Source organism: Apteryx mantelli, chromosome 25 (genome assembly GCF_036417845.1).
Source record: "Apteryx mantelli isolate bAptMan1 chromosome 25, bAptMan1.hap1, whole genome shotgun sequence".
Taxonomy (NCBI): Eukaryota; Metazoa; Chordata; class Aves; order Apterygiformes; family Apterygidae; genus Apteryx; species Apteryx mantelli.
Genome location: NC_090002.1, coordinates 7,361,997 through 7,385,526, shown reverse-complemented (window position 1 = coordinate 7,385,526; position 23,530 = coordinate 7,361,997). Strand labels below are relative to the sequence as shown.

General features: G+C 47.2%; 2 protein-coding genes across 2 annotated transcripts; both read right to left on the bottom strand.

Annotated features, from left to right (window-relative positions):
• Positions 1–255: 255 nt before the first annotated feature.
• Positions 256–13,290, bottom strand: LEMD2 (LEM domain nuclear envelope protein 2). Its single transcript, XM_013957515.2, has 9 exons — positions 11,718–13,290; positions 10,293–10,333; positions 9,514–9,589; positions 8,168–8,244; positions 7,441–7,520; positions 4,977–5,122; positions 3,860–3,961; positions 3,669–3,771; positions 256–2,506 (listed from the first exon to the last, which is right to left on the bottom strand). The coding sequence occupies exons 1-9, from the start codon at positions 13,279–13,281 to the stop codon at positions 2,356–2,358; spliced, it is 2,340 nt and encodes a 779-aa protein (XP_013812969.2). The 5' UTR covers positions 13,282–13,290; the 3' UTR covers positions 256–2,355.
• Positions 13,291–18,635: 5,345 nt separating this feature from the next.
• Positions 18,636–22,454, bottom strand: MLN (motilin). Its single transcript, XM_013957512.2, has 4 exons — positions 22,338–22,454; positions 20,939–21,055; positions 19,423–19,531; positions 18,636–18,685 (listed from the first exon to the last, which is right to left on the bottom strand). Exons 1-4 carry the CDS (start codon positions 22,452–22,454, stop codon positions 18,636–18,638), a joined length of 393 nt encoding a protein of 130 aa, XP_013812966.1.
• Between the last annotated feature and the right edge of the window lie 1,076 nt (positions 22,455–23,530).

Here is a 23,530-nt window from a genome sequence, read left to right as displayed (position 1 = left end):
ACCTTCTCTGCTTAACGCCAACTAGTCCCAAAACAGACATTTAATTTGCAACCAAACACTTGAGACAGCTGGCTACTGTGCCAAGATCAGAGTATCACACAGATCCATATTGTCTCGTTAGGCTGTCGGGTAATCCCCATGCTATCTTCAGTCTTATTCTTAGAAGCTGAGCTCTCTGGAGCAGGACCTATTTGAACTGCATGAGCAAAACACTTAGCACAACCTGCAACTCCTCAATACAAATAAAGGTGACAATCATTTGTAATAAATTTATTTTATATATTGATGTACAGAGCTAAATTGAGCATATAATAAATAGCACCAAGCCAGTGAGATTTATTCTACAAAAACAAGTTTAATACAAAATGATTGCAATGCCTCACTTTTCACCCTAGATCTGGACGGTTAAAAAAAGCCAACCCAAACCCCACAAGCATTTTAAAAAGGCCTAAAAATGTAGGCACTGGTGTTTGCAATAATTTCTACAACAGCACTGAAGATCTTGTTACAACACTTTAGAAGAATCAAGGCTGCCTTCATTTTATCCCCTATTTTAAAAACAGTGGAAGAAGATGGTTATTGTCTCAAAGACAGCTGTTGAGTTTCCTTTTTTGTTCAAACACCCTACTTTTGCAGCCAAAAAGGACATATGGGGATTAAAAAAAAAGAATCAACTCCATGCAGGATATCTCCCACTTAGTGTACAAGACCTCCCAGTGTTTTGCTCTTGGAGAAAGTCGCTTTCTCCAGGCGTTTTGGTTGATGAGCCAGCAGGAGGTATGTGAAGAGTCTCTGCAGTCTGCCTCGGCAGCCTGCGGGGTGCATAGGCGGAAAACCCCACCAAAGCCAGCAGTGGAGGGGGGGAGAAGTGCAGACTTCACAACTGGGAGGCGAGCAGGGACCCAGCACAAGGAACCCACCTTGCGTGCAGCATCACCAACCTGCCAGCCAGCGAGCGGGGCTCTGGCAGCCCTCCCAGGCCGACCCAGGACCCGGAGAGGAAGCTCTCCATACATCCAGCGCCAGAGATGAATGCAAACATTTACATCGCACCCGTGATGCTAAGGAGAATAACATCCACTGATTACATAGATTCAAATTAACTGCTGGCTTCTCTCTGTGGGTTTTACTAGCTTATGCCAGAAATGAATTTGGTCCCTGCTGTCTTAGTGGTGAGCTGGACAGCAGTTCTATGACACTGGGAACAGCAGATTAACAGTATCTCTGCCCAGCCTAAGCTGCCACAGAATGGTGCTATTTTCTTTGAAACAAACACTCCTTTGCTGGACATAAAAAACCAACTTAAGTAACCAAATGATTATAGACACAAAATACGACGCCTGCAGCATGAACAGAGGATTGATCACTGCTCCCTGTACCTGTTGTGAGGCTGCAGGAAAATTAACATGGCAAACCACCCCTGTACCGACACTCCACACACAGTATATCTCCGCTCTGACACACAGCACACACATTGCAGCTGCCCAGGATAAACATGTACATTCAACCCTAATAGCCTTTCCAAAGCTGCTCTTTAATAACTTGTGAAGCAGTCCCTTTGGCTGCAGCCATAAGAAAGAGCTTTCTGTAGCTTTCTATATCCTTCGCTTTTCACCCAAATTCCCCTCCCTCCCCATCCCATAACATAAAGCGCAGAGATTGCAGACTTACAAAGTGTAATCAGGGTCACAGCCGTTCCTCCCTACCACCTAAACCAGCCCAAATGACTCAAGGCACATCAGACTGCCCTTCCTCTAGGACCACCTTCCCCCAAATTTTTCCCCCCTCCATTTTTAAAGGGTGAAGCAGACACAAACATTTTCCTTGTTAGGAATCAGTTAAGTGCCTTTGGCATGGACTTTATACTGATAAAAAACAAATTCTAACAGAATGCATCTTAACTGCCACCCAAATGTTTCCTTGGGAAATGTTAATCTTTTCTTTAAAAACATTCCCTGATGGACATTGCCACCAGTTGGCCTTCGCAGAATTGAGGTCAAATTTTAAACAGCTAACCCTTGTCACAGAGACCCGAAGTCCCTCACTATTAGGTACGCATTTTTTTTTTTCTTTCTAGAAAGTTGTTCTAGGTTTCCTTGCCTCTGGAAGCCAGATATCTGCCGGAAGGCTGACTTTGGTGCAATTCAAGCTTCCCACCAGCTCAAGCCCATCTTCCTTACAAGACAAGATTATTGCCCTGAATTTTTTTGTGTGAAGACTTTGAGAGAAGAGCAAAGAGATGTGTGCAATCCCCAGCCCAAAGAGATGAGGACCTTGACCTGCTCTTTCCCACCACCAGAAAAGGGAGCACCCTTTTGCAGAGGTCCACATCAACAGCTCAGCTTTTGCTCCTCTTTAGTGCTCCGAGTCTGAGAGGTAAGAAGGTTGAGTCCATCTCCACACTAGCATATCCTCTCCCGCTACTCTGTGCGACTCGGTCTGAATCCGTGACTCATTCGAAGCCAGAAAGTCCACAGCTCTGTCCCAGATCCGCTTCATTTTTTTCCTAGAAGAAAAAACAATAAAAAGAAAAGAAAAATACAATCACATCCTCATTGTGCTTTCCAGCTTACAGCAGTTGTGGCTGCTGACCAAGCTACTGCTAGCCTCTTCCTGTTCCCTGTGCAGACAGTAAAGGATATTAAACCAAAATTCTGGCTTAGAGCTAATTTCAGACCAGGACATGAAAACACAAGTCCTGCCAGTGGGGAAGGCAAGACCCTCTGGCAGTACAAGAGATTGGTGACTGCCTTCAATTTCACAACTGATTCATGTTGGGAAAAGACTCAATTAGCAACCTGCCTCCATCCTTCCAGCATGCAGAAAGATCTCAGACTGGGAAGCACAAACTGGAACTCACCCCAGTTTTGAATTGGAGTCCAGTAATTCTGCACACCACATGCAATATCAGTTCAAAACAGCTGAAATAGCTTCTTCCTACTGGTAGTAACATGACCAATTAAAGGTGAGAACTTTTAAGACTTTGTCCTCCTAATAGCAGAGGACAAAATGTATATTGGAAGTAGCTCCAAATGCCAGAAACAAGCCTGCAAAGATGAAGCAGATGGCACGCAGTCACCAAGAACCAGGATCCTGCCCCCCAGCTCCATCAGCTGTGGAGCAACTACCTTGACCATGCTTCTTTTCAGAAAAAGCACAAGAACAGCCATCTCGCTGTATCTCCTTTTCAAAGCTGCCCAACTCAAACTGGTAATCTTCCAGGCAGGCAACACACGCAGCCACTTCAGAAGAGCCTATTCCACTCATGGAAAGGTTCATTCTGAAAAGCACAGCACCTGCCTGAAGAACAAGGTAGGACGGCTGAGAAACAGGATAGCATCCAACTCAGATTAGATGGAGAGAAAATAAGGTACTCCATGCCCAGGCAAAACAAAATCCAATTACTGTTTGAGAGAACAATGACAATACACCTGTGCGACTGCACAAAATATCAGCCCCAGGACTGTCACATTAATCTGCAGCAGGTTAAGACACAGCCTGAGTTATGTCAAAATCCTTTATAAACTGAAAGGCCAGAGAGATTCTTCTTCCACTCCAGCTTCCCATCAATTGCCTGCTCATGCTCTGTTACCTGCTAACTGTGGTTCTGAGCTGAGCTGAATAACATCATGCTGACAGCCTTCCATAAAGAACAAAATTCAGCTCACCTGCTTTGAGGAGGGATGAGGCTGTCCCGAACATGAAGAATGCCGACATAGGGGTAACGCTCCAAATTCCGTTCCCATTCCTTATAGTGGTCCTGGACAACAGCTGGGGGGGCAGAAGGACAAGCAGTGAGAGACCTCAACATTGCAGAGAGGAGAACAGTGCTACTTGGCTTAGAGTTACTGGAGTCTACCTATGATCTTCTTCACCATTTCATACATGGCTTGTTCTTCTTCTGCCATCTTCCGCCAGCGATACTTAAGGAAGATCAGGATCCCCCAAAGAGTTATCAGACCTAGGAGAAGAATAAAAACAAATGGAATTCAGTACTGACATAGATGCTCTTGCTGGATGCTAGCTGTTTATATCTGATGCTGCCTCCTCTCTGAGGCAGCTTCCACTCCCTGCCACCCAGGGCCTGCTTGGAACCGAATCCAAGCAATTCATTTGCTCATCGTGGCAGCTGCACCCCACAAAAACCTTAGTACTGACAGTGCCTGCAGCGGAAGGGCATGTGTACATGTGGGAAGAGCTGGTCAAAGGGCCTCATCATGGGCTTTTTTCCCCCTCAGAAACCTCAGGACGACCACAAGGCTCTAATTCTCTAAATCCCAGAGCCATCTCTTTGCTAGAGGCCTCCCCCACAATAATCACTTAGGAAACTGTCAAGCTCCACTGCTCCAAAAATAGGTGCTTCATAAGGATATAAAGCCCAGGGCTCCAGCCCAGAATTCAGCCTTGACAAAGGCCCCCATTACAACATCAGCTAACTTTAGTATCTCGGCCTCTGCAATAAACATAACTATCTCCTTTCACTCCCACCTTGCCTGGCTAGATTATAAACTCTTTTAGGCAACACTCATCTCTCATTATCAGCTATCTTAGTAAGACCTCTGTCTCAGCTGGGGCATGACAGACTACTGCAGTAAAGTCTATAGCACTGAAATGCTACAAGTCACTACTAAAGAGGCCAGAAGACTTTGTAGCTTAGTCCAAGAAAAGAAAGAGAAACCAAATCTTTTAGGCAGGTTAAAATACTCATTTTGCAGACCATAGTAATGGGTGATTGAGGAATACTCAGAGAGCTAATCAGCTTGCTGATTTAAAATAAATCTTAAGCACTCACAGCACAAGAGCAGGTCTACAGGTCTCTCTCTGCTGCCAGAACAAAGGTTAATTAGAAATTAACTCATCAGCAGATTTATTTCACCTCTTAATTTCATATGGTTGGGAGAATGCATGTATGTGCATGCGTGTTCATCTGTACAGCTAGAGAGGGGAGAAGCTGATTACTAACACTAAAGACTTACCCCAGAAAAACAGGAAAAGGTTCATAATGGCAGTGATCACTGCCCGACGGAAACGGCAGCCAAGCCCCATCTGAGGATGGGCTGATTCAAGACAGACCACCTCCTCCACTGTGGTAACCGGTTCAGAAGGGTCTCTGCCTTTCAACCTAAAGGGAAGAGGCAGAAAATCTCCACTAAAGAAAACAGACACTCCAACTGCAGACTTTAATCAAGAGAGGGAGAACAGACAGACTGCAGAGGCAGTAACTTTTTCAGTACACCGCATAGAAAATACACCACATTCTTGCAGCTCCTCCTTCCAGAATATTTCGGAACTGGCTGCTTAGCAAGGAATGGATATGGCTTTAGAAAAGGCAGCAGGGCTGGAACTCCCACTGGTAAACTGAAGTCTCCCTCTGCAGACTCTTTGACAGCACCTCTCAGTGTGCAGAAGATTAAACTTTAAATTGGATTCCCACCTCCCAGCATACAGAAATGGAAATGTTTACTGAGTCACTCTCAGCAATTGCAGAGAGCAGTTGAGGGAGACTGCATATGTCCATGGAGGTTGCACTGTTTTCCTCAGTATGGATGAGTATAAACAGTTTAGCCAAAAAAGTGAAAACACATCAACTGTATCTGCAGTAGAAAACAGACACACCCTTGGCAAGCGTTCATGGCAAAATCGATAGCACATCCTCCTGCAAAATCACTTGTACGCACCTGCTGTGCTATCTGATATGCTTTTAACTCACTTCTTTATATACAGATCTACACTGATGTGGTTTCCTTAGTAGATGCCAACAGGCATCAAGTAATCCAAGGGAGAGCCATCAGATTCAGAGGAATTGGACTAAAGGGGATTTTATTTTTTAAAGCTACTAATACATTCTAGGTTTGCAATGAATAACCTATTAGACAAAGACACTTGCTCACTAGCGTGAGATCACAAACTGCTGACAGCTTCCATTTGGTTACTGGATTCTACAGGAACCAAAGAGGCACCCAATTGTTTCCCACTCCCTTGTCTTATTTACAATCCAAATTCCAGGAAAATGTTTAAAATATGCAACAGAATCACCCAGTGCAGAGCTCATTTTCAGTTCTGCCTCTCCGACTAGCACCTAGGAAAATAATCTCACGTACTGTTTGCTAAAATGCCACCTGCAGGTTTTTAAGCATGCTCAACACTCATTCTGCACGCTACATAGGCTTCTTGGAAGTGGATCCATTTGGTGAAAAGCTGGTAGAATTGCTAATTATGAAAATAAAAAAGGGAGTATATAGTGTTCCACGGCTCTTGACTTGAACAGCGCTCCTGTACAAGAACACATATTTGAAAATTCTGGATCTCAGCCTACCCACAAATCCAAACTTGCCACCAGGGAAACAATGTCCTGTCCTGGGAATTTACCACATACCAAAAGTCAAAGTAGTAGATGCTCTCTGACCATTGGATCACAGTAACAGCTACACAAATTTATAAGGGAAAATAAAGCACTAGGAATTTATGCAAGCTACACCCACAAACTCTAGTGTTACTGTTGTTACAAGTCATTTAATCAGAGATACAATTAGCAATGTTAAAATGCAAACAAACGTTAGACTTTGTTAACACAGAGCGGAGGCAGTGCACGCTTCCCAGAAGAAGATACTGACGTCTGCAGACTCTGGATAAGTCTTTCATTAGGTAATGACCTGAACGTTATACTTTTTACTTGAAGAAACTAGTATCTCTGCCATTTCTCATGTACTGAAGTGACTGGTAGCCAAAAGAAACAAGAGAAAAGCCCTTCCAGTGACTGACCAACACCCCACACAGCGGGAGTCGTTCCATTCATTTTAATATGTACTGTGTTTTCTGTCAGAAAAACAACTGGCACTAAAGAAAAGATACCATTCAACAGACTATTCCCCTCTCTTCCTCACAGGGACTGGTCCCAAAGGTTCCCAGAGCACGTTACCTATCAAATCCAATTCCTTTGGCCAAAGAACCTAACTCCACACTGCACCGAAGCACAGCCTGTGATAACGGTACCGAATAAAACAGTTACCTAGGGAAAAGCATTTGAGTACGTGGGAAAGTTTAAAAAGCCGACTGTAGTCACAAGACCGCGGGCAGGACACCAGGACTAGCACTGCTAAACCTTGTAATAAGCGTGACATAATGGTTGATAGCCACAAGCAGCCAGGACCTCAGATTTATGCTTCATCTGAAAGACAGCGTCTTTGTGAAGGCAACGTCCCCCAGCGCGAAGGTTGGGACAGACTCAGAAGGAATGCCCTCAGTTGCCAATTTTTGCTGCAGGACCTTACCTTCTATTTGGAAGTTGGCCCAGCCAGTACTGACAAAACTGATCCCAGATTATCTTACGAAATCTATTAAGGGAGGTATCATAGCTTTTAGAGCACACCACACAGGATGACAAACTACATAACATCAACCAACAGAGAAGCAAAACTGGCACAGGAGGCTTCCACTTACCATATTCCTAAATCCTTGCTACTCTTCAGTATCCATTCCAGGGCAGCTTCAAACTTTTGTGGTGAACTAGCAGTTACATTCTGTATGGGAGAATCCATAAGATTAGTTCTCCGTTCATTTAAGATACTGCAATAACATTATTTCATTACATTAGTGGGAGAATTCATTCTGTGTGGTCTGTCCCTAGGTTAATTCTTATCATAATCCTGCAAAGTGGAAGAAGAAACTAAATCTGGAGGTCGGTCTGGACTAAAATCTTATGACTATGGTAGATGATGCATGAAGCATGCTGTAAAATAACACTGTCCCTGGATTGCTAAGACTAACCACTAAATACAACATAATCTTACTGACAGTTTACCATGAAAGAAATGGAATGTTAGATCAAAGCAGTCTGTCTTCTGACACTTTGAGGTATGGAAAAATCTTTCTTCTGCCCAGCCCTCAATCCAGGGAAATTTCTGGTTTCAGAAGACTGATGACTACAGTGAAACAACAAACCATTAAGTTAGATTTACAGGGGCTGAATCAGAGATGTAGGAGAAGATTATTTTCAAAAGAACTGCTGAGAACAGAACTGCCCAAAGGGGAAGCAAGAGATATGGGGAAAAAGCAAAACAGGATGAGGAAGTAAAACAGATGGTGAATTGCTTTAGTATCTATTATTTATTGCCTTATAAGAGACTAAGTGCTATGTTATAACAATAGGTGTTCACAGCGTACTCACCATCACGTGATCCCTTGCTTCACTAACCCAAATGCATTTGCTTTTTAGATTCTCAGGATTTCCACACTCAAAATTACCTGGTAAGAAAGTCAAACAGACAGAAATTATTTTAGAAAAAAGCCCTCAAACAGTTCAGAAATATACCAAACTGTCTGGAAATGCTATCCTTTAAAACCATCTACAGCTCTGGGCAAAACAATTACAAGGTGAGATTTATAATGTAGGCAGATAATCTTATGACTATTAATAAAACGTTCAACCACTATATACAGGTTGAATAAGGGCAATCAAACCTCATGCTTCAGTGTGTGAGCTGCTCAACACAGAATCCAGGGAAAAAAACCCTATTTCTTCCCCTGGCTAAGTACATAACTGCCTCTCTGACCTAACACCCTGCAGAGGTGCCTCTTCCATTGGGCATCAAAGACAGTGATGTTGGAGTTAAGCATCAGCATTCAAAATGCTACAGAGGAGCCTACTTCCCAGCTCTATCTTCTACCCAGGCACACAGATACCAGCCAGAAACTCAGGCTTCTAAATCTTGCTTCACAAAGATGACTAAACAAATGTGTTAAGAGACTACGTAAAACTGATGGAAATTTCACAGGTGCTGAAGTCTGATTTGAAAAGATTTAGAAATTCAGTGAAATTTCAGTGCCTAAGACTCAGCCTTGTTAATGTCTCAAATCTTCTAGAAAATGGAACGTAAGCACTTTTAATGATCAACATTATTATGTACATTACTGAAAAAAGTAAAAACGTATTCACTGAACTTCTAACAGTCCTTTCCATCACAAAATACTAGTTATGGATTGGATTGCCATATATGTAGCAGAGACTGGTGAAAGTACTGAGTTCAGTTAGCTCCTGAGCTAAGTAAGCCTGTTTTACCCAGCAATGAAAAAAAACCCAGAGGCACTCATATAAACAGTTACCACATTTGAGCAGAGAGATGGCAATTTCTTAAGTTGTTTCAACTCTATTTGTAAGAGTACATCAGTTTACACTTACTGGCTCCAAGCGTCTTCAAGACAGTTTCAAGATGCAGGTAGGAAAGGACCATAAAGCTGAATATTTGTACCTCAAATTCCCAATACAAGAAGTGCAAATAAGGACCACTCCACAAGCACACAGTGATATCAGTGCATTAGCTAAGCACTATTCAGATTAAAAATAAACTCATCTTTTTTTATTTTTCTATTACCTGACTTTCCCAGAGCTCTTCAAGTGGAACTCACTGTTCCATAAACTCCTCTCTTCAAAGTAAGGTTAGAAATGTCCAGACAGCTGGGAGAGGCAGTTCGCTGAATGCTTGTAAGTGCTTTATAATGACAATTGGAACTTACCAGCTTGTATTGACAAGTAGTTATACAACTCGTGCAGCATGTTCATTATAATCTCCTTCTGTTGAGCATGACAGAACTGAAAGCCAGAAACAGGTAACAAACATCAATAGATCAGCAGCAACAGCACAGTGGTCAGACTAGCCAAAAATATGAAAACAAAGCAGCAGTAGGGTTTTACTCAGTTATGCATCACTTCACTAGTTCAAATGAAACACTTCTGCAGTAAAGATCTATAGTTTCCAAGTCAAAAGCTAGCTAGCACATCCTTCGAAAGTGCCACCAACGCCCACATGCCAAACCACCCAGAACTGCATCACCAGCAGCTGAAGGAGCAGGTCCCCTCTGACAGACTGCGGACTGACTCTCCAGAAAAATCACAAGAGACTAACCATAATTCCGAATCCAACACAAAGTTCTCCTCTATCCTAATAATGCATTATGAAAAAAATCAGGACTGTACAAACATTATAATGGAGTTCAAGGAATTAGCTGTATTAAACCATGCATTGTTAAGGCTGAACACAGGTACAGCCTCTTCTGCAAACCAACATCACTTATGCTACAGCTATTACAGAAATGGATTTTTCAGTCTCATACACAGTCCTATTTAATCTGGCCTATTAATTCCAGCTCAGCAAATCAGAACTTTTTTTTTTACAAAATGATAGAACTAATAAATTTACAGTGATGCTGATACTGCTGGATGCTACCTAGCATAATTACTCTTCCGTGAGATTCTCCTATCCATAGTATTTTAAAATAAATAAATGTATGCTTACATCATCTGTTCTTTGGTCACAATCCACAGGCAAGAGATTAACTACAAGAAAGAAGGGGAAGGAAGAGTTAGCTGGCTGCAAAACAAGGGCTTTGATCAAGAAAGTAATTATGTGCTTAAAAAAGGCTCTACTTTCGAATCCAGTTCTGCTATTCTTCATCTCACTACACAGTACCTTGCTGTGCAAATCGTGCATTCAAAGCACTCCTTTGATAGGCAGCATTGAAAACAAAACAAATAAAATGTGTTCTGTATCAGGGTGCAAATGATGAACCCTGTTCAGCTGGCAAGTAAAAATTGTGGTCTGAATGTTTTAACAGCTCCTGTTTAAGTACATGTTTTGTGCTCTTGTACTATCTACTGCTTCACACTGGAAGTTTGCACAGATCTCTGACAATCTAGTAGTGTCCTTTGCTGCAGGCCATGGTCACCTGATATATCACGGTGATAAAGGAGATTTAAATCAAGTCTACTCAAGGCAAAAGCAGAGGATCTATTTTAGCCAAAAGAGCTGTTAGCTTGGTAGATTATGGCCTCTGGTTTAACAGCTCTTCCTCTCCCCCCAGCCATTAGATATATACCACCCACAGGTCTATGATACAGTGCTTTCTACTAATCTTAATTATCTGAGAATTTAAAGAATTTACAGCTGGACTGCAAGATTTCTTGCTTCAAAATAGCATTGGCTTAGAAATATCTAACAGAGTTTTAACAGGTGCACCAGAAATTCATGTCAGTGATATTGGCCAGCTTTATTTTTACTTTGAGAAAGCAAGAAACAGCCCACCTACCCTGTGCAAAATGCACAAACACCTACACAACACAGTGTACTGAGTTTATCAGGACTTGCACCTTCCAAGCCACCCCCCAAACTACTTCTTCCAGTTCAAAGACACGAAGTTACAATACTTCTGTTTGCTCTAGCTGGGGAGCTCTGTCTTAGATACAGGGGGAAGGGAAAGTCTCTTTTCCTTTCCTGTTGAAGCTCTACCACACTCGAAGAACAGAGGTACCAATTCAAACACTGTACTGCGGATGGGGCCAGGATAAAGGACACCAAATGGCTGTGCTTTGTAGAGGCTAACGTTAAAACATACAATGGGCAATTACGCAGGCATTAGGTTACACAATGGGCAATCATAAAAAGCATCCTTGGCCTAGCAGGAATTTCACTCTCCATAAAATCCATGGTTTTGAAGAACTGGAGGCCGAATTCATTTGAAAAGAAACACACCTGACTTACTTTCCATGACTAACAAGGTTTTCCACGGGCAAGGGGAGAGGGAAATGGGGACAGAAACAGAGATGTCAAGTTATGGCAACGAGAAGAATGATAAAGCTGATGGAGATGGAAGGGATAAAGGTAAAGCAGTAAAAGAAAGGTGAAGAACATAGCTTAAAAGCAAAATTAAACCAGTACACGTACAACTCTCCTCTGTCCTGTCAAGCCAGCCTGATCCAATCATCTTCACCAAGAGGATGCCCAAAAAAATCATCAGCAACACAAAGCTGGCCAGGCAGAGGAACTGGGAGAGGTAGTGTTCAAGGCCCTTGCCCTTTCCTTCCAGCCGCGGCTTGGGTGCTGACCGCCACGGCTGAGTCCGGGAGGTTATTCCCTGTCCTGCTGCTGTTGTTCCCCAGCGGGTCCCTGAGGCTAACCCTGCATCGCTCGCTGTCTTCCATGGGAACCTACGCGTTAATCCCCCTCCCTGGGTGCTGGGTTTCAGCTCCCTTTCTGACTCCTTCCGAACACTGGAAGTCAAGTCTCCTTCCCCTCTCCCAAACTGGGCCTGGTGACTGAACCCCCCGAGTCCCGCTGACGTTGCCGTGGTGCCCCAGTGGGCGCTGGGCATTAACTCGCTTTCGCGTCTCCACGAGCTGCTAGAAGATAACCCCTTCCTTTCCCCCACTGTCTCCCACTGAGACCGGGGGCTCAGACCCCCAAGGCCTCCTCCTGATGTGTACCACTGGCTCCTGGACATCAGCCCCCCACTCTCTTCGCCGGAGAGAGGTTTGGCACCGAGCCCCCTGCTCCTACCTGGGGACGTGCCCCACTGGGACGAGAGGCTCAGCCCCCCAACCCCATCCGAGGAGGTCCCCAAGCCAGCCCTGGTGCCAAGCCCCCCGCCCCTCTCTATAGACGTGTCCCAGTGGGACGGGGAGCTCGAACCCCCAAAGCTGTCCAGGGACAGCCTCGACCCCGCGCTGAGGCCCTCACTCCTCTCTGCGGACAGACCCCAACGGGATGAGGAACTCGAACCCCCAAAGCTGTCCAGCGACGGCCTCGACCCCGTGCTGAGGCCCCCGCTCCTCTCCATGGACGCATCCCAGTGGGACGTGCCGCTCGGCACCCTAAACCCGTCGAGGGATGGTGCCGAGCCGGCGCTGAGGCCCCCGCTCCTCTCTATGGACGTGCCCCACTGGGACGGGGGGCTGGAGCCCCCGAAGCCGTCCAGGGAGGGCCTCGACCCAGTGCTCAGCCCCCCGCTCCACTCAGCGGACGCGTCCCACCGGGACGGGGCGCTCGGCGCCCTCAACCCGTCGAGGGGCAGCGCCGAGCCGGCGCGGAGCCCCGCGGCCGGGCCCCGGCGGGACGGGGAGCCCGGAGCCGCGGCCCTGTCGCGCGGCGCCCCGCCGCCCTGCCCGGCCGCCCCCCAGCGGGCCGCGGGCGGCCGCCCCCCTGCTGGTGGCCCGCCTTCCTCCTCCTCCTCCTCCTCCTCTTCCTCCTCCTCCTCCTCGCTGTCGCGGGCGGCCGCGGCGGGGTTGAAGCCGAGGCGCGGCCGCGGCGGCGAGGCCTGCTGCGGCCTGGCGGGGGGGCGAGCCGGGCTCGGCGGGGCGCCGCGGCCCCTGCGCTTCGCCGCCGCCACCTCGGCCCGCAGGCAGTTGAGTTTCTTGGCGTAGACTTTGCGGGTGGTCTCGGTGATGGGCCCCGGCCGGTAGCCGAGAGCCATCAGCTCCCTCCGGAGCTCCGCGTCCGTCAGCTCCGCCATGGCCGCGGCCCCGAGACTAGGCCCCGGCCGGAAGCGCCCCGCGAGCGGGGAAGCGCGACCGCCATCTTGGGAGGGGCTCGCGGCCCCTCTACGGCAGCCATCTTGGGAAGGGCAAACGCTGGGCTTATGTAGGTTCTGTCCGCCCGCGCAGCCGGCGCCATGTTGGTGGGCGGGCGGAGGCGGGGCGGGAATGAGCGCCATATTGGGAAGGTCGAGAAAAGCCGCTACACGCTGGATCCCGCCTTCCGCCATCTTGTGAAGGCGGGGGGGGGGGGGGTCCGCTGGTTCCGCCATGTTGAGGAGGTCAGGACCACCCCCCCCCCCCCCCCCCACACACACACACTCAGGGAGGGCTTGGCGCCGGGAGGCATCTGGTGCCCATCTCAGGAGAGGGGAAAGGCTGAAGGAAAAGGGAGAAATGGAGGGGGCGAGGGGCAAAAGCAGCCTTATCTCCTGGGGCTAGCCAGTGCCACCGCCTCCTCACCTTGGGGGGACTGTGCCATCACATGGGGCTGCAGGGCTGGAGCAAGCAGGGGGGTTGAGCCCTCCTCACTCTCGCTCAGGCCAGGCTGTGCCGATTTTTGACACATATAGGGACATTTATGAGGAGAAAAGAGTGTCTTTCCCAGCCACCTACCCCCCCCCCCCCATTTTCCTCCTCCCTCCTGTCTCTGCCAAGTTACAGTTGAAGCTGGCACCAGTCGAACGAGCTGGAGCATTGCCACCACTTTCGGCAGGATCAGGATCTGGGTCCTCAGGATATTCGCTGGGGAAGGAGGGTTTTTTACATACTCGCAGCCTAAAAAAGCAAAATCAAGTGTCGACTTGAAAATTTATTTTGGCAAGGCTATGATGTACAGTAATTGCTTTTTTCTGCTGCTGCCCATAAAGAAAGTAATGAAAGTGGCTGAAATACTGTAGCGTAATATTGGATTTAATTAAGGATAATGAAAAGGTAGTGATGAATGCGCACAGACCGTCTCTGCATCACGGGTTTTATGATAGACGCATGATAACAGAGTCATGGAAACTTTACAGTCTCTCCCGTAGCGCATCTCCGAAAGAGCAGGATGTGCCGCGAGCAGGAGCTGGGAAGGGGCTCCGGGAAGTGCTCTGATGGACACCCCAACACTTGCTGCTGTGAGGCTAGCGATGCTAAATGCAGCCGTGCACAGGACAAATCTTTAAGGACACTCTGATATTAAGAGCGGCCGGTCAGCTGCCAAGCTAGGTCCCAGGAGGGGACCTAGGCAGCTGCTCCTCTTCCCAGAGCATGTGAGCTGCACCCAGCCTGATGGGCCACCATGGGCTCCTCGGGCAGTGCTGCCGCTTCGCGTCGTCACCGTGACGTTTGTGTGACATAGGTGCCCTTTTAAGATGAGAGCAGACCTCCAAAGGGTGAGAAATTCATCTGGCTTCCACCGGGTACAGCTGTCAGGGGCAGAACGCAGAGACCTCCGCAGAGCCGTGTCATCTGATTAGGCGTTGCGTCTTGTACAGTCTCAGCAAGGGCATCTTTGATTTTAATGGATGCATTAAATACAAGGCAAGTCGGGCAGGCTGCCTTGCTTCCTCTGGCCCTCCTTTCACGCTCACTTTGCTGTCATGCCCTTCTTCTAAATCAGGGCATCAGACAAAGCTCTCCTTGCTCTTCCTGATTTATGCAAGAAAGCAGCAAAAAAAATACACTGAGATTTGTTAATCTGGTTAGCAACAACAAATATACACTTAGTGGAGGCCAGGGAGCCCATTAAAAGAGCATACTCTGTTCCAATGGGAAGCATGAATGTGCTAAGCTGAGCCTCCCCTGCTCACTAACTGGAAAGTGCGACTGACAGCTAATAATTTGGAGCAGTGTCTAATGTAAATACAGAATTAGAATGTGCTCTGAGTACACAGTTTCTGTAAGCTCACAGCTTTGAGACGGTTTGGAGAAGCTCTGCCTAGACATGCAGATGCATGTTGGCATCCAAGCTCAAGCTGATATAAGCTCATGAATTAAGTGAATTCCCCTTGGTATGGAGGAGAAAAAAAAAAAGAAAGAAAACCCTTCAATTTCTTGCCATTTCTGGAGATCGGGGAAGTTACAGCAGGATAGAGCTTGGCCCAGCGTTGCTGCTAGATGACCTTCTGAAATGGAAAGGAGAACCTGGGAGTGGTGTTGGAGAACTGGAGGGCTGGGGAAAAGCTATGATTCCTTTGCAGAAGGGAGGTTGGTGGTGCTGACACTCAGCAGGAACAGATGTCCCTTTGTGGAGAGAAATCAGCTACCCCTGTCTCTTTCTTCCTTGCAAGACAACGCTCTGGGAACATCCCTACCATTCCTGGATGTACCTAGACATCATGGAGATGAGCACAGGAGAAGACAGCCCTCTTTCAGAGGTGACAGAGCCTGTAGCCCTATGGACAAGCACCTAATTTTACCTGTTATCCTGCCCACAGTGCCAGCGATGAGGCTGATGGAGTTTCTCTGGTGGGGAGAGGTCTAGATTCCTGCCGACACTGCTTTGTGCAGCCCCCTTGGTTGTCCACACAGCTCTGGGCAGCGGGGAAGGCTGCCAAGGGTGAGCATAGGCCAGCTTGAAATGCTCTGCTGATGCAGACAGGTTGTGATGTTCAGAGATCGCCAGAGGTGGAAAGCCAGTTCCCAGTCCACTGGGCAGCTCTGGAAAATCTTGGCTGTAAATATCCTGAGCTGAATGTGGGAAAATGGGATAACAAGGAGGGGATAGCCTCCACCTTTCCTGCCATCCTACCAGCTGCCTTAGGCCTGCTGGCAGTGACTCAGCGATAGCATGGGAAGAGGAGGAGTGCTGTGCCTTCTGCTTCTCCTCCTGAAGCACAAGACAGGCTTGGTGTAAGCAGAGGGGTGGAACTAGATCTTCACCATCTTCACAAGGCCCTGGAAGAGGGGAGCACATTGCACCCCAAAAAACAGGGCAGTGGATGAACCTGCCCACCCCTGACCCAGGGGATGCTGAAAAAATTGCGAGTGCATCCCCCCACCTCTTATCCCATGGCATTTGGATGACAGTCCTGCATATGTCACCAGGGAAAGTGTCAAATCTTATTTGGGTGCTGATTGTGCCAGTTTAATACCCTGTCACTCACAGCCACAGCACAGGTGTGACCCAGGAACACTACTTCTTGTCCTCCTGATCATATGTCATGTCCTCAGCCTGCCTAGCTTCTTATTAGATTAGACACTGTACAAAGTTAGTGTCTCTTTTCTTGCTTCCTCCTCGTTTCCCTGCCTGTCTCCCCCCACAGTTCAGCTGTTCATCTGGCCACAAAACCCTGCAGAGTGAGGATGCCCGAGATCAGTATCCGCCTTCATTCACACCACTCCAGCCCACTGAGTCTGGAGGGAATTTACTTCCAAAAGCTGAAGATCCCCTTGCCTTTAGTGACCCATTTGGACAGCACAGCTCTGGCTACAGGTTCATGTGCTTACCATCACCACCAGCCATACATCCAAGACCTCATTTATAGCTGGATCAAGTGAGAGGAGCCACTGACACATCTGAGGCCCAAGGTAAAAGCAGACCTTTGCTGGTCTGGTCCAGCAGTGGCAATTTGTCCTGGTCAAAATGTACGAGCAGGGGGAAGACAACCCAGCAAAGTCACATTCATGGATCTCCTCTATGGTAGTCTCCACGACATCAGCCCCACCATCAGCCCAGTGGGAAATGATCCAGGAAGCAAATTCCAGAGGCTCATATTCACTTTCTTATTTACTGTCATTGGGCAATGTTCCTTCATAGACTCCGCAGGGGAACTATCAGCGAGGGAAACCCCTTCGGTGAAAGATCTGGGCAAAAGATGATGATGTAGGGACAGCTCTGACCTGGGGTGGATCTCATGTAGGGTTTTTAGGAGCAGTTTGCCCTTCAAGGGGAAACTGTCCTTGTTTTCCTGTGGCAGGGCAAAATTAAACCTGGGGTAAGGGTTTGGGTCTGTCAGAATTAATGAGCCAATAGTTCCTCCTTTCACACAAACAAGCTTGTCTCTGATCTTGCTGGACAATGGTATAAATGTGGCACAACTCCTCCAGGGATTTCCAAGCCTCATCTCCAATGGGTATCACTCAATGTGCCTCCACTGGAGCCTGCTTCGCACTGGCTGAGCTTCTAGCCCAGCAAGACATAGCTGCTTTCATTTTCAGCCTAATGGAATGTGTTATTTTCTGTCTTCCTCCCATTCACACTCATTTACTAGTCATTTCATAGCTCAACCTGCCTTAGCAGTAATCCCTGCAAACTTCCAGTTACATTGAACTGATCAGTCCATGCAATAGGAATATGCCTTTGAATCATATGCTAAAGCTGGAATCCGCTCCTTGCTGGATGTTGCATTATACATTGGCAGATTTCTTTCCTCCTAAGGGATGGCTTTCAGCAGAGAGCATACAGAACAGTTAGAAGCGCATATGTGCTGTTCTAGCACAAACACAGCTATTTAAGTGAGCCACAGCGAGAACAGAATTTATGTTAGGTTGGGCAGATAAAATTGGATTGGAATCGGATATACTCACATACATACCATTGGTCTCATTGGCCCTTTACATATGCTGCATTTCCTGCTGCCAATAGAGAGGAGCAGTTCTAAAATGAGCCAAAGGTATGTAAATGGAGAGCAATATGTTCAAGCAGAATTACGATGTCCCATCTAGGTTTGCTTCAGGGGCAGGAATAAGGCTGGATCTCTGTGGTGTTTCACACTGTATCTGTTCACATCATAGCGATGGCTAACATATTCCTTGTAGTATTATTTAGATTTATATAGTATGAGTGAGCAAGAGGGGGTTAAAAATACAGATAGAAACCGCAAATCAGGACTCCTGGGTTCATCCAGCCCTCCTGTGTGGAGAGCAGGGAGCTGAATGGGGACGCCCTGGTCCCACACCCAAGCTCCTCATGCTGGCTTTGTGTCAGCAGTTTGGCTGGGTGATCCTAGGAAATCTTTGCCTCAGTTTCCCTCTTTGCCAAGAGCGGGGACTAAAGCTTATTAGTCCATGAAGATTAGTTACTCAGTCATTGCAATGTGCATTGCACTTTTCAGAAGAAAAGTGATATTCTCTAGAACTGGAAACTCTGCCTCTCTTCTTTCCCACACTTGGTGCTTGCCATCTGGCTGAGAAGCATGCTGAAAAAAAGACACAAATCCTCCATTTAATTATACTGCGCATTTTATTATCTCACCTCAGATTTTGTTGTTAATCTCTTTTACAGATTTCATTTACATAAGTGGAGGCCTTTAACTTTAGCAAGCTGCATCGCTTTCTCTTCTGATTCTGCAGATATCAGTAAGCTGAAAAGAAAAGAAGAAAGAACAAGTATCCTTAAATTTGTCATTCAGTCTTTGCTAGGTTTTATATACTGTTTCCTCCTCCTCAGCTCTTCACCTAAAAATCCAGAAGACAAACTTAAATCAGCACAGCCAAAGCAGAATAACAACTCCCACAGGAATAATAGAGACCCTCTTATTAGAGACATTTAAGCCCAGATAAGACAAAGCTCCAGAGATAACAGTGATAACCATTCCACAACCCCCAGGTCTGCAGGCAGGAGTAACTATCTAACATCCTACCTCTGCATTTCTCCTTTTGCAATTCCCATACACTAAGATCAAAGCCCACAGCTGGTTTGTTAGCACTTGACACTTCAAATTGCAGCTAATTCTCTTAGTTTTAAGCCCCTGTCTAGGAAGGAAGGTGTTCAGAACTGCTCTGCACCCAACGTCTTTGTAAGATCCAACCCAAGGACAGGTGCTGAGCTGCCTTGAAGATGTAGCTTGAATTATAAGCTCTGTTGGAAATTGCACCCTAAAGCCTGAGGTCTTTTTTGGGAGGAGGAGCAGGGAAGTGGGAAGCAGTGCTAAGGAGAGCTGCTGAGAAGTGTTGCAGTGCTGTTAGCAGTCAATATCAGCTCTAGGGCACAGGCAGGGCCCTTGAAGACAGTATAACCTTCCCAGCAGAAAAGTGTATGCATGAGAGAGGGCGGAGGTATCCAAGGCCTCTGTAAAGTGAGCAAGCATGACACAAAAGCCCTTCTGAGGAATACAAATATCTCCATGATGATGAGCTGGTGAGAGAAAGGAAAGGCAGAATTTCCAAGGCAGAATTCAAGCTTCCGACAGTACCGACTGGGGTGTCCTGTAGCATCTCTGCTAGCAGTTTCTCCAGGACATCTTGGTATTTTTCCAGCTGTCTTGAGGTGAGCCACATCCCAGCTTTGGCAGGAACAGCTAGCTGTGGAGGAAAGCAGGAAAAGTCAATGGGAAAAGCTGAGGGGAAGAGAGACAGGTAAGTTGGGGGCCGCCATGCTTTGATTCCACTTTGCTCAAGTTAATAGAGGGTCCAGTGCTGGTTTGAAGGGAAGATGATGACCCTGAGTGTGGGGAATAGCAACATTTTGAAGGCAGCCCCTTGTACTGTCAATCCAATCTTGTGTTGTTCATAGTGCCAGTTTTCATGCGTATGGACTGACTCAGAAACACAGATAAAGGCACCTGCTGGCAAGAGAAACCTTAAATGAGACAGTCACTTCTGAACCTTATAACCCCCCACTCTCTCCCACCTTGACCCTCCAAGCTATCAGCTTTCCTGATGCTGATGAAGTGTCCTGCCTTAGTAAGGACTGAGGCTGAGACATTATCCTGCCTCCAGGCTGACCGAGTTCAGGCCAGCCGCTGCTCAGATGTACCCAAAGTAAAGTTGTTCTGGGCATGGCTGGAGGCACAGGAGGACTTGTGGTTGCAGTGGGGGGTTAGACCCTGGGATGTGCCTCTTATTTAATACATTGAGCTGTGAGATCTTGCTGTTTAAATCCTATTATTGATTGTTGGTGTACCACGTTTATAAGAGCAGTGCATATTAACCTGTGTCTTGGCCAAATTCCAGTCTAGCTAGTCACTCTGCCTGTCCCACTGAGCCTCTCCTGCAATTTGGACTGGACCTACACGCTCCTTTTGATGGTACAGGGAATGGCTGTGCTCACCACAGAAGTGGCTGCATTGACAGGGCAAAAACAGAAAAGCACTATTTTCAGACTTGGCTGACCAGGTAAGTGTGCCTTTGAGGGCTTAGACTGACACTTAAATCCTTAAAATTGATGATTTTCTGCTCTGTATCCAGGCTTTGGGGGTGTGGGTGTTTGCATTCAAGTTTGTAAATAAGGTCTTCCTGGTGCAGGGCATTGTGAGAGGAGGTGAGTGATGCTGGACAACTGATACTGGAGCTGGGCAAAAAAGTGACAAGTTAAAACCAGACCTGAAGCAGAGCTGTAAATTACTGACTTGCATTTGGCTGGTGTTTACTGAGTGGCAAATGAAAGACCACGTGTTGTTTTCATCTTTCCTGTGCTAAGGGAGAGGCAAGGTGGGTCTGAAGGGTGACCAGGCTGGTAAATATTCAAGATAATTTAAAGGCTGAAGGTATACCCTTTCTCTGGTGCAACCTTGCTCAGTTCCCTGGCAGAGCTGGGAGGAAATGGGTGGTATTCCTTTTTATTGACTGTGAGCTCCCTAATAGCACCCACTCTCTTCTCACATGGCACCATTAACCACGTCTCTGTAGCCAGGTCCTGTGGGCTGGCTCTAGAGCAACCTGGCCCCATGTGTCCTTGTGGATTCCTTAAGGTCGCACGGTTCACCTTACCTGGATGGTCTTGACCTTGCTGACATCTTCTGCTCTGGATTGCTCAGAGAAGCCTTGCTCTTCCAGCTGCTGCAGCGAGGTCAGGGATTTCTTCTGCCCCTTGTTCCTCTCCTTTTCCTGGAACCCCACAGGAAAGAGCTGTGACACAGCATCGTGACGGTACCAAACATGCTCTGTGGCAAATCCAGGGTGCAATGCCCTGCAGCCAGGGGCCTGCAGAGCTGGGTGCAGCATCGTTCCTTTGGGCCCTGAGCTGCAGCTCACCAGGAAGAGGCCCACGGACTATGGTCAGCACGGCCTCAGGGGCTACAGTTCTGATACGCAGCAGGGGCTGCCACGTTGGGTGTAAGGTCAGGCTGCAGGGAACAGCCTATAGCAAACACGTCACTCCTCGATGGCTCCTTTGATCTGTGCAAGATAACACTATCAGCAGGATGTGGTGGCCAAGTACACTGACCTTACAGAGCTATTCCAGCCCCAGGAGAAAAGCCAAATTGTGGGGTACAACAGACAATGGCAAGGGGTGCAGAACCCAGTGAAGGCCACGCTCAGTGCCATACTGGTTGCTGTGCACTTAATTCCGTTTGAATGAGTGCTCAGAGGAAGAGAGGCAGCCTTTGGGAGGAAGCCAAGACTGATTTCACCACATAAACCTAAAAGCTCCTCAGTCACCAGCAGACACATAGCTACCAGGGTTGTGACGTACAAACGATATGGGGACTGTGTGTGGGTGCCCATCCTCTCTCTCAAGGAGGTTAAAGGATGGCTGTGCTCCCCACAAAAAGCAATTGCTCGGCAGCGAGTGGATAGGCTTTGGAAACAAGATTTCTCCCCAGTATCAATGGATTGCGTCGTGCGGGGGAAGCTCCCTTTAACTGTGTTTAAGGAGAAGATGCCAGTCTCTGAGGCTGCCTGCCTGACACCTTTCAACAGTATTAGTTTCACATCAAAAGAAAAATATTCTCCTCTCTGCACATCCCAGAGGTGACAACCATCTTGAGGATGGTTAATTATTCGTTACAACAAAAAGGCCCAGCAGAATGGTGAAAGGAGGCTGCAACTTCTCTATAAAAATTACAGCCTTTAGCATGGAGGGAAGAGGAAAAAAGAGCCAGTATCTGCAGATAACCCACACAGGGCTTTCAGTTCTTATATAAAGGGGTTTGAGCTCTTCCTTTCTGGTCTCACATCTTGAGGATTGTCTCTCCCATAGCCCTTAGCTTTGTGATGAGTGGGGGACTGCCAATATCATAATATCTCCTGTTTGGACGGAAGGGACAGATGATGAGAACAACAGTGGCATGGCATGCACTGGCAAAGCTTGGGGTGAGGATGGAAGAAACACCTTTCCTGCATTATTCAGGGCTCCAGCCGGTGCAGTACATTTCTTATGGGTTACCTGCATTTTCCGGAAGTCACTCTGGGTGAAGAAGGGCAGGAAGCCTTCGGTCTGTTCAGCCAGCATAGACACCACGTACACCAGGAGCAAACCAGCCACCACTTTCTTTGAGACCATTGTGAAAGCCTGAGCAACACAGGAAAAAAGATGTTGGGGTGATAATGGAGAGGACCATTTGAGGAGAAATCCCTCTGGCTTTTGATCAGCTGCCATCTAATTTAACGACCAGCTAACTATAGGTATATTTACTCTTCCAGTTGCTCCTGAGCTGAGAATAGAAGTGTCTTGACTGACAATTCTCTCAAACCACTTCTTGTAAACAGATTTGTTCTTGAGCAATAACCCCAGAGACTCAAAGCCCAGCCCTTCAGTACCATTAAAGACTCCCTCCGTGCTGAGAGCTTTGGCCCCCAGCTGCGGTGGTACGACAGCCCCACGCATCCACAGCAAAGCGTTCCCGTCGAACCCACAGAGCCCTGACAGCAGAGTGGGCAGGGTGGTGCTGCAGGAGAGCAAAAGCCTTCACAGAGCTGTTTTGTTAAATTTTGTTTTCATATTCCTCACCACCGAAAATCTACATTGGTGGACCGAATCATTTAATAAACCTCATTGGGTCAGAGTGAGCTTAGAATGGCATTTGCCAGCCCTGCTCCGTAGGAGTCTAGTAGAAAGGGCTTTAAAAACTAGCTTTTGAAGTGATTTAACAGCGACTTTACATCAGAAGAGGACTTATGTAAACATTAAATGCTCTCTTTAAATATTAAAATATTCTCTCTGGACGAATTTAATGAAGTCAGGTCCCACAACTTAACTACTCTACCTGATTGGAGCCTGATCCTTAATTAGTTTCAAAAAGCTTGTGCTTTGGACATTATTAGAAAGAGGTTGTTAGGTCAAATTTGACCCCTAAATTAGATTTCCCATAAATATCAGCTAGTATTGAACTGAAGGTCAGTGGAAGTTAATAAATACTCCCCTCCACAGCACTTGCCAGCCAGATCCCTCAGCAAAATGCCAGTTCAGGGGAGGTCTGACAGCGAGCGAAGGCAACTGTAGCCCCTCTCCTCTCTCTCTCAGCATTGCTTAGCACTGCACCAGTCTGCCCACAGCCAGGGCCACCTCCCCGCTGCCCCCACGTTGGGTCAAAGCTATTAATTGCCCTGCGACATCGCCCTGGATGACCTCGCCATATG